Source organism: Hylobates moloch, unplaced genomic scaffold (genome assembly GCF_009828535.3).
Source record: "Hylobates moloch isolate HMO894 unplaced genomic scaffold, HMol_V3 SCAFFOLD_12, whole genome shotgun sequence".
In the NCBI taxonomy this organism is placed as follows: domain Eukaryota; kingdom Metazoa; phylum Chordata; class Mammalia; order Primates; family Hylobatidae; genus Hylobates; species Hylobates moloch.
The window spans coordinates 89,254,612-89,272,843 of NW_026652287.1; the positions used below are offsets into that span (position 1 = coordinate 89,254,612).

General features: G+C 41.1%; 2 protein-coding genes across 11 annotated transcripts in view; both read right to left on the minus strand.

Moving 5' to 3' along the window:
* Positions 1-18,232, minus strand: part of POC1B (POC1 centriolar protein B) — a 122,134-nt gene that overhangs the window by 102,864 nt on the left and 1,038 nt on the right. The window lies entirely within an intron of this gene.
* Positions 12,531-17,951, minus strand: GALNT4 (polypeptide N-acetylgalactosaminyltransferase 4). Its single transcript, XM_032170878.2, has one exon. It carries the CDS (start codon positions 17,702-17,704, stop codon positions 15,968-15,970), a length of 1,737 nt encoding a protein of 578 aa, XP_032026769.1. The 5' UTR covers positions 17,705-17,951; the 3' UTR covers positions 12,531-15,967.

Below are 18,232 nucleotides of genomic sequence, written 5' to 3' on the forward strand. Positions count from 1 at the left end.
AAAAAAATTAGCTGTACAAAAAAATTAGCTGGGCATGGTGACCTGCACCTGTATTCCCAGCTACTCTATGGGGGTGGGGGAGGCTGAGGTGGGAGATAGAGGCTGTACTGAGCCATGATTGTGCCACTGCACTCCAGCCTGCTCCAGACAGAGCAAGGCTCTGTCTCAAAAAAAAAAAAAAAAACTATGAAAACCAACATTGAATTTCCCTCTTTACTTCCTTTACCTTCTTTCTTAGAAAAGAATTGTCCTACCAAACCCTAATACCATGATAATAAAATGTATTTGCTTATTGATGTCAGTGTTGTACTGTGTCAACTTGGAATTTGCTTTCATACATTTCCATTAAACCACACCCTATATAAACATTACCACATAATTTAAAATGTCAAAGCTTGTACCATTCATCTTCAACGGGTCTATTTTGAGATAAAATGTCAAAAGGGAGGAAATTAATGGAAAACATTAACTAGTAATCTACTAATTTATAAAAACTATTTATATTCTATAACAATAATCCATTGTTTCAAGAAATCCCTGTTGGCAGAAGAAAGAACAAAGCCCATGCTTACCTAGGTCAGTGCTTTGTCTCTGGAGGTGACAACAAAGAACAGCAAATGGAAAACATGTTTGCTCTTTCTCTGTCACACAATGTCCAAACGGCCACCCGCCTTTGTGTCACCTTAAGTACCAATAACTTCGTTGAGTCAACCCAAGCTTTCTCACTCATTGATTTGACCAAAATCAGCTGCAGTTACTTAGAGGCTCTGTCTGGAACACTACTTTCTGAAAAGAAATGTTACTGTCTCCAGTTTTTTGTTTCTTACAAATTATCTTATGTATCTTGTCAGTTGGCAATATGTGTACCTGAAACAGAATTCCAATATTACAGAATTCCAACATTACAAAACAGCATTTAATGAAATCTCCTTCTAGTCCTTGGCAACCTGGTTCTCCTTCCCAGAGGCAACCAGCATTACTAATTTCTTGGGAATTCTTTGTGCTTATACAAGTGTATGTGTCTATTCTCGTATGCTTTTTATACAAATGGTAGTATATTATACTTGCTATTCTGCATTTTGCCTCTCTATCCTGCCTCCTCAGTCTACTTAGCACGATATATGTTGGAGACAATGTTTTGTTAATACCTAGAGCTGTCTCATTCCTTTTTCCCTCTTATTTTTGGTAAATTTTTATTTTGATAATTTTAAGCTTACAGAAAAATTACAGAAGAGTTCTTAGGTTGCTCTTTGTCTTTATTGACCTTGATGTTCTTGAAGACTATAGGCCTGTTATTTTGGTAGCATGTTTGTTAATTTTATTAGATTGAAGATATAATTTTGACAAGAATATCACAAAAGTTATGTTGTGCCCTTAGCAGTGCATCATATTAGGGTGCACATGATGTCTCTTTGTCCTAATAGTGTTGATGTTTACTTTGATTGCTTGGTTTAGGTGATCCTACCTCTACCATGTAAAGTTACTATTTTTCTCTTTGAAATTAATTAGTAACTTGTAGCATAATATGGTTTGGCTGTGTCCCCACTGAAAATCTCATCTTGAATTGTAATCCGAATTATAATCCCATGTGTTGGGGGAGGGACCTCGTGGGAGATGATTAGATCATGGGGGCTGTTCTCATGATAGTGAGTGATTTCTCACAAGATCTGATGGTTTTATAAGGAGCTTCCCCACCTTTGCTCTGCACTTTTCTCTCCTGCTGCCAAGTGAAGAAGGATGTGTTTGTTTCCCCTTAGGCCATGATCCTAAATTTCCTGAGGCCTACCCAGCCATGTGAAACTATGTGTCAATTAAACCTTTTTCCTTTATAAATTACCCAGTCTTAGGTGGTTCTTTATAGAAGTGTGTGAACAGACTAATGATGGAGAGACAAGACTATATAAATATCGTCTTCCTCACCAAACTGTCACACACTAATTTTAGCATCCTTTCATAATTTTCTAACCCACCATTCTATGATTTGCTACTTAGTAAGTTTGCTAATTAGTAAGTTAATGAATATTCTAAAAAAGTTTTTACTATTGTAAGGAAGAACCATCCATTTTTGTCCATTTATCTGTTTACTCATTTACTTATTTTTATCAGTGTGAATGCATAGATTATTTAATTCAACAGGTTATAATCCATAACTGTCATTTATTTTGACTCTCAAATTGTTCCAGATTTGGCAAATGAAAGCCCCTTTAAAAGCTGGCCTCTGTGTCCTTTTGATGTATTTCCATTCTTCAAATACTCCCTTATTTTCTAGAATTACAAGATGTTCTAAGATGTACTTCTCCTGCTCCAGCCCTGAAATGGGCCTTTTTTTCCACCCCAAAAGCTCTGATTTCTTTTAATGGATAATGGTATTTAGAAACCAATATCTGGGCACAATGTTTGCTCATTGCTACTAGTGTGTCAGTGAACAGAGCTAAGGAAGACAGAAATCTCAACGGGCAGAACTAAGAAATTAGCTATAAATAGAAAGCTATTATCTATCTATATGTAGGTATGTCAATTGATATAGGTATTAAAAACCATGAGTTCTAATCTAACACCACAGAATACATTCTTGCCCTCCTTTTTTCCGTATTTGTGACTGTTTTCCCACAATAAGAAACTTGGCTCCCATGCTCAATATATCTTTGCTCAATCCTAAAATACAAACAGTAGTTTCAGAATCATGGAAACACACCACTGCAAAAACAGTCCCACTAATTGGAGTTCAGGATTCAGTTTTGGTTTTTTTGAGACAGAGTCTCACTTTGTTGCCCAGGCTGGAGTGCGGTGGGGCGATTTTGGCTCACTGCAACCTCTGCCTCCCGGGTTCAGGTGATTCTTGTGCCTCAGCCTCCCAAGTAGCTGGAATTACAAGCGTGCGCCACCACACTCAGCTAAATATTTTGTATTTTTAGTAGAGACAGGGTTTCAGCATATTGTCCAGGCTGGTCTCGAACTCCTGACCTCAAGTGATCTGCCTGCCTTGGCCCCCCAAAATGCTGGGTTTGCAAGTGTGAGTCACCATACCCAGCCTGTTTCATTCTTTTAACTGGGAGGCAATTAAATTATAGGTGGCTCCTTTTTGTTCTTGCACACTTCCTTTTGCTCTTTGGTAGCATGGGTCTACTTGAGCTTGGAAATTAGTCCTAAGGCATGGCCCTTTCTTTCAGGTGTGGTCCTGATTCCTAAAGACCTGGCCTTTCTGGTGTCTCAACTCAATGTCTGAAGTGCTCAGAGAGATTTCCTCTTTGTTGGAGCTACAGACCTAGACATCCAGCCCTGCATGGTCATTAGTATCATCATTCAGCTCTCAGTCCAGCAGTGAGAGATCCCTAGTGGTCTCACAGTTTCCCACTCTGCACATCCTGAGCTCAGCCAGGCTGTTACTCTGAGGCTGCTCTACCTCTCTGCTGTGCAGCAGGAAAAGTGCTCCCAGGAAGAAAGCCAAGGAGATCATCACCTTGCATATTTTCTTTCTTGCAAAGATCATAGTTTTCACACTCTCTGTAGGTCAATGCCTGAAAACAGCTAACTCGCATATATTTTGTCCAGTTTTACAATTATTAGGTTGTGCAAAATTGCGGTTTTTGCTATTGATATTTTCAGCAACAAATTAGTTTCATCACTGGAGGCAGAAATATGTTTTTATTCTTTTTATTTTTTGATATGGAGTCTCATTCTGTCGCCCAGGCTAGAATACAGTGGCACAATCTCGGCTCACTGCAGCCTCTGCCTCCTGGGTTCAAGCAATTCTCCTGCCTCAGCCTCCCAAGTAGCTGGGACTACAGGCGCCCAACACACTGGCTAATTTTTTTTGTATTTAGTACAGACAGGGTTTCACCATGTTGGCCAGGCTGGTCTCGCACTCCTGGCCTCAAGTGATCTGCCTACCTCAGCCCCCAAAGTGTTGGGATACAGGCGTGAGCCACCATGCCTGGCCAAACAGTACATATTTTAGATAACTTTGTACATTTGAAATACATTCCCTCTCAGGCCTTTTCATTTCATATTCAAAATAATCCTGATTGGCCAGGTGCAGTGGCTCACGCCTGCAATCCCAACACTTTGGGAGGCTGAGGTGGGTAGACCACCTGAGGTCAGGAGTTCGAGACCAGCCTGGACAACATGGTGAAACCCCATCTCTACTAAAAATGCAAAAAAGTTAGCCAGGCACTGTGCTGCACGCCTGTAATCCCAGCTACTCGGGAGGCTGAGGCAGGGGAATTGCTTGTCTCTGGGAGGCAGAGGTTGCAATTAGCTGAGATGGTGCCACTGCACTCCAGCCTGGGCAACAAAGCGAGACTCTGTCTCAAAAAAAAAAAAAAAAATCCTGATAATTCAGATTACCTTCATATAGAAATCCTTGGATTTTTCACTTATTTCAGAAGTCCTTCTCTATTATTTTCTACCTCCACTATGTCCTACTATAAAGTCCATTACTGAAAATAAACTCAGCTTTCTAGTTTCACCTGGTGCCACGGCTTTGTACTTTATACTGCATTTCCGGGTTCATGCTTGCCTTTGGGTCACAAAAGAAACACCAGAATGCTTTATTTGGGGGAAAAATAGGGAAATCTAAAGAAATCTATGAGAATGAGTTTTTTCTAAATATTTTTAAGAAAAGAAAAATAAAAGGCAATCCCCAGACATATATCTATAAACCTAGATGGGGCCTGGCATAATGGCTCACTGTAATCTCAGCACTTCGGGAGGCAAAGGCAGGTGAATCACTCGAGGCCAGGAATTTGAGACCAGCTTGGCCAATATGGTGAAACCCTGTTTCTACTAAAAATACAAAAATTAGCCGGGCGTGGTGGTGCGCACCTGTAGTACTAGCTACTTGGGAGGCTGAGGCACGAGAATCACTCGAACCCAGGAGATTGGGGCTGTAGTGAGCTGAGATCGCACCACTGCATTCCAGCGTGGGTGACAGAGTAAGACTGTCTCAAAACAACAACAAACCTAGATGGAAGTGAGGGAGAGGGTTGTACAATAAAAAGACAATATTCCAATCTTGACTAGACAAACTTTAATACCGCAATACGGTCAGTAGTTTGTATTATGCAAGCACTGCATAATAATACAATTAAGTGACAGCACTAACTTAAAATCCCTTTGCCTTGAATGAGGAAATAACTAAGCTTTCAAGCTGATACTAAGTAATTAGCTTGCTAGTATAAGCTGGATCTAAAGGAGCTGTGGGTGCTTTAAAAAGTAATCGTTAGTAATGACAAGCTGAAGAAATTGAATTTAATTTATTCAAATTTCACATGTCTTTGAGGACTGGCAATAACAACAACAGAAATCTTTACTGAATTGGTACTATGGGCCTAGTATTTTTCAATACTGCATAAGTATCAAGCCCAGGCACGGTGGCTCATGCCTGTAATCCCAGTGCTTCGAGAGGCCAAGGCAGAAGGACTATGATAGGCCAGGAGTTCAAGACCGGCCTGAGCAATATAGCGAGACCCCATCTCTACAAACAATTTAAAAAATTACCTGGGTTTGGTGGTGCATGCCTGTAGTCCCAGCTACTCCAGAGGCTGAGGGAGGCAGGCGGCTGGAGCCCAGGAGGTCAAGACTGCAGTGTGCTGTAACTGCATCACTGTACTCCAGACTAGGCGCCTTTATAAGTATTATTTTATTTAATCCTAACAACAAGGCAGATAAATATCATTATCTCTATTTTACAGAAGAGGAAATGAGGCTTAGTGAGGTTAGGTAACTGGTCAAGGTAATATAGATGAAAAGTGAAAAGAGCTCAATTTTTAACCCAGTTTTATAAGATTCCAAAGTCTAGGCTTTTTTTTTTTTTTTTTTCCCAGGCTGGAGTGCAGTGGCGTGATCTTGGCTCACTGCAGGCTCCATCTCCTGGGGTTCACGCCATTCTCCTGCCTCAGCCTCCCACGTAGCTGGGACTACAGGCACCCGCCACCTCGCCCGGCTAATTTTTTTGTTATTTTTTAGTAGAGATGGGGTTTCACCGTGTTAGCCAGGATGGTCTCGATCTCCTGACCTCGTGATCCGCCTGCCTCGGCCTCCCAAAGTGCTGGGATTACAGGCGTGAGCCACCACGCCCGGCCAAGTCTAGGCTTTTAACCAATAAACCAGTGCTTCTCAAAGCAAAGGGAATTTATGAATTATCTTCATTACAGTTACTGGGATCCTTGTTAAAAATATGTATTTCTAGTAAATTATACATTATTTGGGGTGAGACCTGGAAATATAAATTTTTGACAAGTTTCTCACTGAATTCTGATACACACTGAAATTTGAGAAACACTGCACTCTGTTACTACCTCTCAGTGTATACACTAAATTAGTTTAGCTTTTGTAATTTTTCAGCTTTTACAAATTTAGTAATTTTTTAAGCTATAATAGGAGAAGCTCCACAAAGTACCACATAGGCTGCCATCAAGAACTTGAAAAAAAAAAAAAAAAAGAATTTTTGGCAAACTTTTATTATGATTTCACTGCAGGGAAAGTAACTAAAAAGTTCAAATTTCAGTCTGCTTCTATTCAGTCAAAAAAGGAAAGATTAACTTGTTCTTTACCATCATTTGTTGTACAAGCACACCACATGTTACAGGATTGAATCAATGACAGGATAACCTTGAAGGAAATAGAGGGGGAAGTAACAACTTCAATGTTAAAATTATGTAATTTTCAACAGAAACTTCTAAAGTACAGCTCAGATTCTGCAAACCGTGTGAAAATACTTTAACAGGCTTTTACTGTTTGTTTAAACTTGAATGTGGCCCTCTGGGAAATAAATGGCTGACCGGCCTAATGGAAAAGGGTATGGTTCTGGAATCAGACTCAAACCAGGCTCTATTAGGCTAGAGGTCCCTAACCCCCAGGCTGCGAACTGGTGCTGGTCCATAGCCTATTAGGAACTGGGCCGCACAGCAGGAGGTGAGCAGAAGGCAAGCAAGCATTAAGGCCTGAGCTCCAGCTCCAGTGAGATCAGCAGCAGCATTAGATTCTCATAGGAGTGTGAATCCTACTGTGAAAATTGTCTTCCATGAAGCCAGTCCCTGGTGCCAAAAAGATTGGGGACCACTACTAGGCTCTGCTGCCTATTAGCTTTATAGTTTTGGGCAAGTTAACTGAAATTTCAGCTTCTGCAACCATAAAAAGGGATGACAACACTTCACAGGCTATTTTGTTTTCTCCCATCCTCTTCCCTCTCATCACCTTTCCACCCATCCTGTGAAACCTAAGAGCTCCTATATTATGGTTTGGACTTATGACCCCACCCAAATCTCCTGTTGAATTGTCATCCCCAGTGTTGGAGGAGGGGCCCGGAGGGACGTGACTGGATCATAGGGGCAGAATTCCCCCTGGCCATTCTCATGATAGTGAGTTCTCACAAGATCTGGTTGTTTAAAAGTATATAGCACCTCCCCTTCCCTTCCTCCAGCTCTGGCCACGTAAGATGTGCCTGCTTCTCCTTTGCCTACTGCCATGATTGTTAAGTTTCCTGAGGTCTCCTCAGCCTTGTTTCCTGTATAGCCCGCGGAACTGTGAGCCAATTAAAACTCTTTTCTTTATAAGTTACTCAGTTCCAGGTATTTCTTTCTTTCTTTTTTTTTTTTTTTTTTAAATGAAGTCTCACTCTGTCGTCCAGGCTGGAGTATAGTAGCATGATCTCGGCTCATTGCAGCCTTCGCCTCCCAGGTTCAAGCAATTCTCCTGCCTCAGTCTCCCAAGTAGCTGGGACTACAGGCTCCTGCCACCACACCTGGCTAATTTTTTATTTTTAGTAGACACGGGGTTTCACCATGTTGGCCAGGCTGGTCTCAAACTCCTGACTTCAAGTGATCTGCCCGCCTCAGCCTTCCAAAGTGCTGGGATTGCAGGCATAAGCCACCACGCCCGGCCTCAGGTATTTTTATTGCAGTGGGAGAACAGACTAATATATCCTACCTTCTAAGAGTCTACTAAGAAAAAAATCCACTATGCTTCAGGTCCTGCTTCCTCTAATCATGACCAGAAGTTGAAGCCTCAAGCATCTCTGGTCATCAATCATTGTGCAATCTCTCACTCCCATATTGCTATGGATATCCCCTTAAGCTGACCTGGTACCCATGCCTTCTCTCCTCAAAATTTACCACTGGGCCACATCACCCACTAGATGATGCCTCTTGTATTCACATCCTCCTCTCTGTAAGTCCCTCTTCCTCCTTAAGTACTTAAACCTTGACTCTGCTTGGGGACACCAAGTTTCCTTACACCTTTCAAGCAGCAATCATTTTCTCTTCCACATGTCACCTACTTCAGGTCACAGTCTTCCTCTCCTGAGCACTATGAATTAACTCAACAGATATGTGACCCCAGCAACATGTAAGGCATTGTGGCAAAAAGGGGGAGTCCTAAGTAACAAAGCAGACAGAAATCTCTAATTGGGGAGCTTAAATTCAAGTGGAAATGCAGACAAATATATCATTTTATTTATTTATTTATATTAATTTTTTGAAGATGGAGGTCCCACTATGTTCCCCAGGCTGGTCTCAAACTCCTGGGCTCAAGGTATCTATCCCTCCTGCCTCAGCCCCTTGGGTAGGTGGGACTACAGGCATGCACCACTGTGCTTGGCTTTATATCATTTTAAATTGTGCTAAGAGGCATGAAAGATAAAGCAGGAAGTTTTATTTTGTGTGGGGGTGGAATCTTGATTTAGATAGAATGATCAGGGGCATTTTAAGTGGAGGTGTGAAGGACAGGGAGTCAGCCAAATAAAGAGTGAGGCGGTGAAGAACATTTCAGACCGAGGGGAAAATAGGGCCTCTCCAAAGACCTTTTTTCTCCTGCCTCCTCAGCAACCCATTCTGAGGATTTTGTCACCAGCAGAACATGAGCACTTCTCAAATCTCTGATTGCAACCCACCAGGACAACTTGCTTTCCTTATGACTCACTCACTTCCATCTCATCCAGAACTCCAAGACCCATGTTCTCATCCAGACCCATGTTCTCCATTGAGGCTCTCTTCTCACCATCTTCACTTCACTAACCAATTTATAACCTTCATTTCTCTCCTTATTCAATTATAATCTCCCTCATACACATAACGTTCAATCCCTTGACTCTCCTTCCTTCCTTCAAATTCCCCTGGCAAAAATCCCAATCACTCTGCCTTTTCTGAGATTATAACTATACCAGTGAGAATTGCTCGTCACCCCAACCCCCAAACAGATTGGAAACACTATAAATTTGATAACTAAGTTCACATGGGTCTTATATACTCCAAAGTGGTGCATGATTCTCTATTAGTTTCTTCCTCCACTCTCTCTAATGACTATTTAATATTGTCTCTATCTTCAACATTTCTACCCCACTCCTAACCTTGGCTTTCATGATACCCTACTATAATGGCTTTCCCTCATATCTTTCTGATTATTCTTTCTTAAGTTATTTTGCTATCTCCTCTTCTGATCTACAGGTTGGGTATCTTCAATATTCAGACATGGGAGTATTTGTTCTCATTGCTCTACATTCTTCCCAGGTGATCTCATTCATTCCCATGACACTAAATACCATTTATATGCTAATAATTCCCAAATTTCCATCTTGCTCAGATGGAACCACCATCATCTGCTGGTATTACTATAATCCCCCTAAGTGATTTCCCTACTAATAGTACAATCTCCATATAGTAGCCAGAGTGGTCTTTTTGAGGTACAAATCAAATCATGTTATTCCCTTACTAATCCCTCCAACAATTTCCACCACTCTCAGAACAAAATCCTAAAACATGTCAAGTTTCCTGTAGCTGCTGTAACAAATTACCACAAACCTGGAGGCATAAAACAACAGAAATTTGTTATCTCACAGTTCCAGAAACCAGAAGCCTGAAATCATGGTGTTGGCAGGGCCACACTCTCTCCAAAGGCTCTAGGGGATATCTCATTCCCTCCCTCTCCCAGGTCCTGGTGTCTCCAGGCACTCACTGGCTTGTGGCTGTGTCACTCCAATCTCTGCCTCTGGCTTCATGTGGCCTCCTCTTATGTCCTCTGTATGTTTTTGACAAGGACACATTACTGGATTTAGGGCCCACCCAGATAATTCAGGATGATCTCATAATCATTAAGATCCTTTGTAGACTTACATCTACATAGACTTTTTCCTCCCAAATAAGGTCACATCACAGGTTCCAAGGACTACGACATGGACACATCTTTTGGAGGGCCACCATTTAAACCCACTATAGCTTCAAGGCCCTGCCTAAGCTGTCTCTACCTCCCCCTACAGCTTCATCTCTGTTTACCAGGTTCTACCCATTTTGGCATTCTTATACTTTCTTGATCTAGGACAGCTCTTTCTCACCCTTGATCTTTGCCTATGCTATTCTCCTTTTAGTCTTTACCTAGCTAACTTCTCCTTCTAGTCTTCAGTTAAATCTAATTTTCACAGGGAAGTATTCCTTGACCCCATAAATGTAAGGATGTCTCCACCGTTATCCTCCCTTTAAAAAGCACTCTATGGCTGGGTGCAGTGGCTCACACCTGTAATCCCAGCACTTTGGGAGACTGAGGTGGGTGGATCACTTGAGGTCAGGAGTTCGAGACCACCATGGCCAACATGGTGAAACCCCATCTCTACTAAAAATACAAAAATTAGCCGGGCATTGTGGCATGCACCTATAGTCCCAGCTACTTGGGAGGCTGAGGCACGAGAATCGCTTGAACTTGGGAGACGGAGGTTGCAGTGAGCCGAGATCACACCACTGCACTCCAGCCTGGGTGATAGAGTGAGACTTGGCCTCAAAAAAAAAAAAAAAAAAAGCATTCTCTTACTTTCCTTCACAGCTTTGACTATTTTCCTTTGTTTCGTCATGTTGTACCGACAAATGGATTTGTGTTTACTTGTTAATTATTTGTCTCCACCACTGGACCATGAACTCTTCATACCATCTTATGAAGCACATCTGCTTTCTTCCCCTCTGTATGTATACCCAGAGCATAAAATGGCATCTGGCACACAGTAGCCTTAACTAAATAAGGGAGTAGTAAATAAATAGAGTGCCTCCTCTTCCCCTTTTGAACAGGATTAGATAAATGCAAATAGACAGGTTAGAATGGTGCCAGACACCCGAAGACACTGCTGGCCTGCAGTAGATATCACTCCCAGCCCAGCCTGGAAGATTGATAAAGCTTGGCACAAATGAAAAAGTAGTACCCCAATAATTATTAAGTTAGAAGGACTTCTCTAATTTTCTTTTTTTTTTTTTTAACATGACACAGCCTCAGGAGGTCCTGAGGACATGTGCCCTCTAATTTTCATTTCTGCTGTGGACAACTATACAACTCAGGAACTCATTTCACCTTTTACAGTAATCTCCACCTCCTGTCCAAAAGGATTGATTGAAGTTTCTCTGAAATTTTAGGAAAAACTCCAATATAAACTGATTTCCAAGCCCCACCTAATATTAAGCAAACTGACTCATTCATATATATGTGTAACTTTCTTAATTCTGCAAATTACAAAATGATTCAAGTATTATTAATACTAAATCCTACTAGCCTGTTCTAAAGTCTAGCATGCACAGAGGCACGCAAAGAGGTCTAGCATGCAAAGAGAAATCTTTTCTGAGACACCTGAAATTTTCCAGCCTGCTTTTTTTCCCTGAGGTATTTTTAAAAACTGAGATATTATTTAAATACCATAAAATTTAGTCTTTTAAAGTACACCAGTGTTTTGCCCAACATTTGCACAACTTTTATCACTAATTCCAGAACATTCTCATAATCCCCTACCCCCTGCCACCTGCCGAAAATTCATCTCTGTTAGCATTCTCTATTCCTCCCTTTCCCAGACCCTGGCAAACACTAACGTACTGTCTCTATGGATTTTCCAGTCTTTTTTGTACTCGCGAAACTGAAACACAGAGAGATGAAGTGATTTACACAGAGCTGCGAGTCACTTAATAAGAGAGTAAGGTTAGAATACAAGTATTTACAGGAACTTTTAAGTGTATAAAAATTAGTGAAAATATGTTTAGGTCACCTATATATATGCTAAATGCAGCTCTAAGACCATCTGACTTTGTTAGAGTCCTTAGAGGAGTCATTCTCAGGCAGTGTGTCTGGCCAGGGAGAGACAGGGGTATAGGGATTTAGGAATCACTAAAGAGGAAGAGACATGCCACTGGTGGAAGGGAACTGCATTTATGGACCAGGGAAATATGAGGATATGTGGTTTAGAGGACAGACATTTTTCTTTTCCACCCAGGGTAGTGAAATTGGTGCTAATATGTCCAGGTGCCCATTGCTTCCTTTTATAGTGGTCCAAGTGGGCCCCAGGGATCCCTGATCATTTCTAGTTTGCTCATGAGTAGTTAATAAAATAATGGTACTAACACCCCTTCAGAATACTTGCTGATTAATGACACGTTGTAAAATAATATGGGAATTTTGACTTTTTAAATATCCACTGTCTGAATTTTCAAATAAGTAAAAGAACTGCAAGCTGAACTTACTTCCATTGCCATTATAAGTATGTTCCCATAGGCTAAAATAATCACAATCTATTTGCAAAAATAACCAGGCACACTTTTTATTTTACATCTTAATCAACATTACAAATATAAAAGGAAAAAAGTCAGAAACAACTCATCACAGAGGAAAAAAATCATCATTCAGAAGAGATTAATCTGAACTTCAACATTCTTTGTGCTCATTTTAAAATTATTAAAATAGGAATTCAAAAGGACAAGCAAATAAAAACCAAGTATTTTATTAATTAAAATTGAGACCCTAAACCAACTAAGACTATACAACTTAAAAATAAGCTGTCTTCATCCTAGAAAAGTTTGATTTGCCATCATATAATGAATATGCAGGAACTTACTAATGGGTAAGTAAACAAATTTTCTTTTATAAACAAGTTATTTTGAGTTATAGAGATCCTCCTGGTGACTAGATTTTTTTTTAATGACTAAAAATGCCTATTTAGATAGTCAATCTATCCATAAAGTTGGACACTAAATGACATAGTGAACATTTAAAGTTGAAACTCCTTGTCTACCAAATATTTTCCTAAAACTGTTTTTAAGCATATACATTAACTTAAAAGGTCAACTCTTAATTGTCTACAGCCAAAGAGAGCTTTGGTACCAATAAATTCGAATTAGGGAATCGGTTTTTTTAAATGTAGAATTACAGAGTATTTTTGGAATTATATTGGAACATGCCTAAATATGAAAATGTGAAAGTCCCGCTTTTCTGTTATGTACTCTATTATGAGGAATGAATAGCCTAATTACACTGGATTATTGATATAAATAAAGCATCACTGTAAAATCTCTTCCTAAAAGATTGCAGGTCACACCTAGCAATTTAGGGCAAAAAGTCAATAAAGAATTAAGGTACTTTACTTTTAAAAGCCTCATTTCCCTTTTGGTAAGAGCATCAAGATACTAAAATAAAAATAATGTAATAAGTACTTTCAAAATATAACAATTTTCGTTCTCCCATATAATAGGGGGCTAGCAAGAAAACAAAAAAACAAAAAGAGAAAATTTAAAAATAAGTAAAAAATAAAAAAAAATTTTTAAAAAGCAGCCTGGGAAAGAGAAGTGGGTGGGTTTAGGAGAATCCCTTTTGAAAAATTCAGAGCATTATTATTAACCCTTCTTAAATTAAATGCAGGGCCAAGCATGCTGCACGTGGAATCTGGACAATTCTTTGATAAACTTTAAGGTTGCTAAATAACTTAAAGAAACTATGAATGCATTTTCATTTTATGAGGCAAAAGAGAAAATATTCGAGATTGCATAGCAATTTTATTTTTTGAAATGGTTATCCTAAAGAATTTCCTTATATTCAGATTTTGCAAAATTCCTACTCTCCAAGTCATCAAGTAAACACTAAAAGCAACTTTACTCGTGAATACAGTGGACTCTTTACGAGGCATGCATTTTTCATAAATCTAGGCCAAAGTGAACTAATAGAGATTTAATTCTAAATTCATCCTGTGACTTCTGGATATAATATTGGTATAAAACCAATAAAAATACTTTTTTTAAAAAAAGCGTTTACTTCCTGAATAATTTAGTTTTGGAAATATTTATATTCTTAGTCAAAATATTACTTTTGGAGTCTAAAGGTTTTAAAAACAAAACTGGTTCAACAATTACCAAAGTGAAATGACTATAAACACTGACTAAAACTTCTTAACCCACAGAAGTAAACCACTTCAGGTGAGTTCAGCTCACTTAATTTTTTTTTTTTTTTTTTTTTTTTTGAGACGGAGTCTTACTCTGTCGCCCAGGCTGGAGTGCAGTGGCACGATCTCGGCTCATTGTAAGCTCCGCCTCACAGGTTCACGCCATTCTCCTGCCTCAGCTCCCAAGTAGCTGGGACTACAGGCGCCCGCTACCGCGCCCGCCACCACGCCCGCCACCACGCCCGGCTAATTTTTTGTATTTTTAGTAGAGACGAGGTTTCATTGTTAGCCAGGATAGTCTTGATCTCCTGACCTCGTGATCCACCCGCCTCAGCCTCCCAAAGTGCTGGAATTACAGGCGTGAGCCACCACGTCTGGTCTCAGCTCACTTAATTTTTAAAACCCATTTGTCTTCTCCAGCTTCACAACTGGACTGAACATTGCTCAACTGCTCAACAACATTACCTATGTAAAAAGTGAAAAGATAAAAAGTATTGTAAAGATTGCACAGTGAGTGAATCTGGGAAGAATATACTGTGAATCTGGGAAGAATCAGCATTTCAGAGCTGGAAGGGATCTTTAAGATCTAATCCGGCACCCACATTTTACAGATGAGAAAACCAAGCCCAAACACATCAAATAACTTGACCAAAGTTACATTCCTCAGCTGAGCCATTCATTCATTCATTCATTCATTCACCCACTTACTGAAAGCTGCCTAAGTGCCAGGCTTGGTGCTACAAGATGGAAAGCAGCATTCACAATTGCCAAGGCAGTCTTTTTTTCTTGCATTTTTAAGATAAATTCTTAAATTTCCTGATCAGCAGAACTCGTAGGAGAGTTCCACAGCCTTGGTAGAACCTAGCCCACTTTCACTTTCACACATTTTAATAAACATAGTTGGGTTTAACTTCAGAGAGGCCTCAATTGTGTTTACTTTAAACGATTAAGCATTAACAAAGGGAGGCATAGTATTCTGAATGAGTCCCTTTCTAGTACATTCATAACTTAAGGAAGTGCAATCAGAAAATGCCCTACACACACAAACACGTTCACAGGGAGGACAGCTTACAAAATCAGAGGAATTTGAGGTATTAATATATACACCAGTGAAGTCCAATAGCTCAAGTTTACAAAGTATGGAATGTAAATATCTCCCCATTTCATTTAGATATGGGTATGTCTGCATGTAAAAAAGGCCTCCAAACTCACACTCAAACAAATGCCCTCTTCCAATTACACATATCTCTAAAAGCAGGCCTTTTGCCTTAAGCTCAATTTTCTTTCTTTTTGATTAGAAAAAAAAATAGATTAAAAAATAAAATCTAAAATTTAATGTGCTGGCTAAAAAAGAAATTCAAATTCTATGTAATCAAAATAGCAATGGTTCAAACTGCACATTCATGAGTTTTGTTAAAAAATGGGATATGCGGTGAACTTACCCACCAGCACAAATCATACCTCATTTTACTTGGACCTTTACATTCTTTAATATTAAGTCTGGCACTTAAATGTTTTGTGTGTTTCAATTCACAGTCAGCTTCTTTTAAGAAGAGACCATATTGACAAAACTCTTATATAAAACAACCAATAAGTAAGGCATTGTGAAATATTAAACAGCAGCACTCTGGGTACCCAGTTTCAGTGTGATATACCAAGATGAACCCCAGCTTTCCAGTGCTCCACAGATGACTGCTAGGTGGCTTTTGATAAAATAAAATACAATCTTCACTGAGGCTCTTAAAGCTCTTTGACTTTCTTGACACTACTATCAGCTCATGACGAAAGTGCTGTTGTGCTCTATTTCTCAAAACTCCAAATCTGATTTTTATCTAGAGCATCACAAGTTCTCATTTGTACATCAGGTCGGCCCTCCGGTGTCCGATAAGCACTAAGACACAGTCCTGAGTGTGGGTGAAATATAGTTCCATCTTCTTTAAAATGCCAAATAATGTTTGCTGGTACAGGGAACCCATCTTTGGGACAATTTTGCATTCCTACATAATTTTTTTGCTCAGGTACCTCTGCACATAACTCTGTCACAGAATTAAACCTTATTTCTTTGTTTGAAGTATATTCAAAGAATTGATTGCCTCCTTGACCATGGCATCCAAACAGTGAAAGGTTAGCACCTGTGGGGTTGTTGTCAGGAGAGTTATAATCTAAACATTCAGACGAGATCCCTCTACTGCGAATAGCCCCATGCCAGCCTGGTCTATCCTCTGGAACATGTAAATTAGGAAAAACGTTTTTCAAATACCAGTCAAAGCTCTTGCATCTCAGCCGCTCTCGTAGTAATTTTCTTTCAGAAATATCACCATAAGCTTCTTTTCTTGCTGGAGGGTTTCTATTGTAGAAGTGCTCTTTGTACTCATCCATCCAAACTTCTGCTGCCCGAGCAGTATTCTGTAGGAAATTGGGGCGAGCATATGGTGCCCGCTTGGGGAACACATGGCCCACGTGGGAACACGGGTGGATCTCCAGTTTGCCACCACACTGCCACACCCTAAAAGACAGCTCAAGGTTTTCACCTCCCCACACTTCCATTCCTGTGTCATATGTTCCAAGGTACTGAAAATATTTCTTGCTGACAGCAAACAGTCCTCCAGCCATGGTAGGTGATCTGATGGGGTCAATTCTTGATATCCGCCTGTCCCTTTCCTGTTTGGGGACAGAATGCCACTGAAATGTTAAACGCCAGTCAAACCCACCAATCATGGGCTCCCCTGTCTGCATATAGAATTCAAAAGTATTCCAATCGATTGTGTCTATAACAGGACACATAATTGCTGTTTCATCTCTCCCAATCCTTTCCAAAAGCGGTTCGAGCCAACCGGAATTACACTCACAGTGACAATCCAGGAAAGTGAGGACGTCCCCAGTGGCGAAAGTGGCCCCAATCAGACGGGCCCTAACCAGACCCTCTCGCTTATTGGTCCGAATCAAGCGTACTCTATCAAGATTGCTGATATAAGTTTCAAGCTGTGTCTTCAAATAAACTCTGTCACTCAAGTCATCCACCAAGATGATCTCTTTCAAAAGAACTGCAGGAGAAGTTTCTAAAACACTGTGAATAGTACGGAGCAAAGTCGACCAGGCTTCGTTATAGAAAGCAATGATAACAGAGGTGGTAGGAAGTGTCCTATAGTTGAACTTCTGGGACTTACATTCATACATTCTTTTATCCTCTATGTGTCGATGCAGGGAAATTCTGTCACTGAGGTAAATATTGATGGCATATCTCTCAATGAGTTCTTCTTGCTGCTTCAGTTCATCCTCGTTGAGCTGCAGTTTGCTGGCTTTCCCCCACTCCCCAAGTGCATGGGAATCTGCAGGGGGCTTCTTATAAAGCGGTCGAGACAAATCCTCCGTATTTTTCTGGAGGTCTGAGAGCCTTCTTGACCCCAGCTCCCTGGCACGGCCGGCTCCTGCGGAGGCCTGAAAAGTGGAGACCAAGAGCTCCACGAAGATATAGGCCACTGTTAAAAACGCCAGCAGCAGGCAGCTCTTGCCTGCCCAAGTCCACCTCACCGCCATCCGGATTCTCAGGGCTGGGGCGCAGACGCGGCCACCAAGCCACCCCGCAGGGGAAGGGCGGCGGAACCCACAGCTCTAGCTCAGGTACTTCGCAGCAGGTTCTTCCTTTCATGCAGGCGCTGGGCTCCTTTCCAGCCACCCAGGCTTTCCAGGGGTCACCTGAGCCCTCTCGGTCCTCGGCCTCCGGCACAGCCCAACTCCTCTCTCCCCACTTCCTCCTGCTCGGCTCACAACTTTTCACAAACTCTCCAGCCAACACCCCACCCTCCCCGGGCCGAGGACAAACCCCTCCCCTTCCCACTCACTCCTCCTGGTGGTTAGTTTGCGAAAGTCGTCCGGCAGGCCCAGACCGCTGGATAGAAGGCTCTTGGCCGGGCCGGGGGCCGGGGACCGGGGACCAGGATGGCAGAGAGGGCCCCGGCTGCGCCCGCCGCGCTGGGCCCTCGTCTCCGGGTGCTCTCAACCCTCATACAGGACCTTAGCCGTTCTCCTAGGGACCCTGTCCGGACAGAAGGAAAGGTTTCCGGC

Bases quoted from the DNA above. Each gene is read 5' to 3' on its own strand.
- GALNT4 (XM_032170878.2), bottom strand. From the start codon at position 17,704: ATGGCGGTGAGGTGGACTTGGGCAGGCAAGAGCTGCCTGCTGCTGGCG.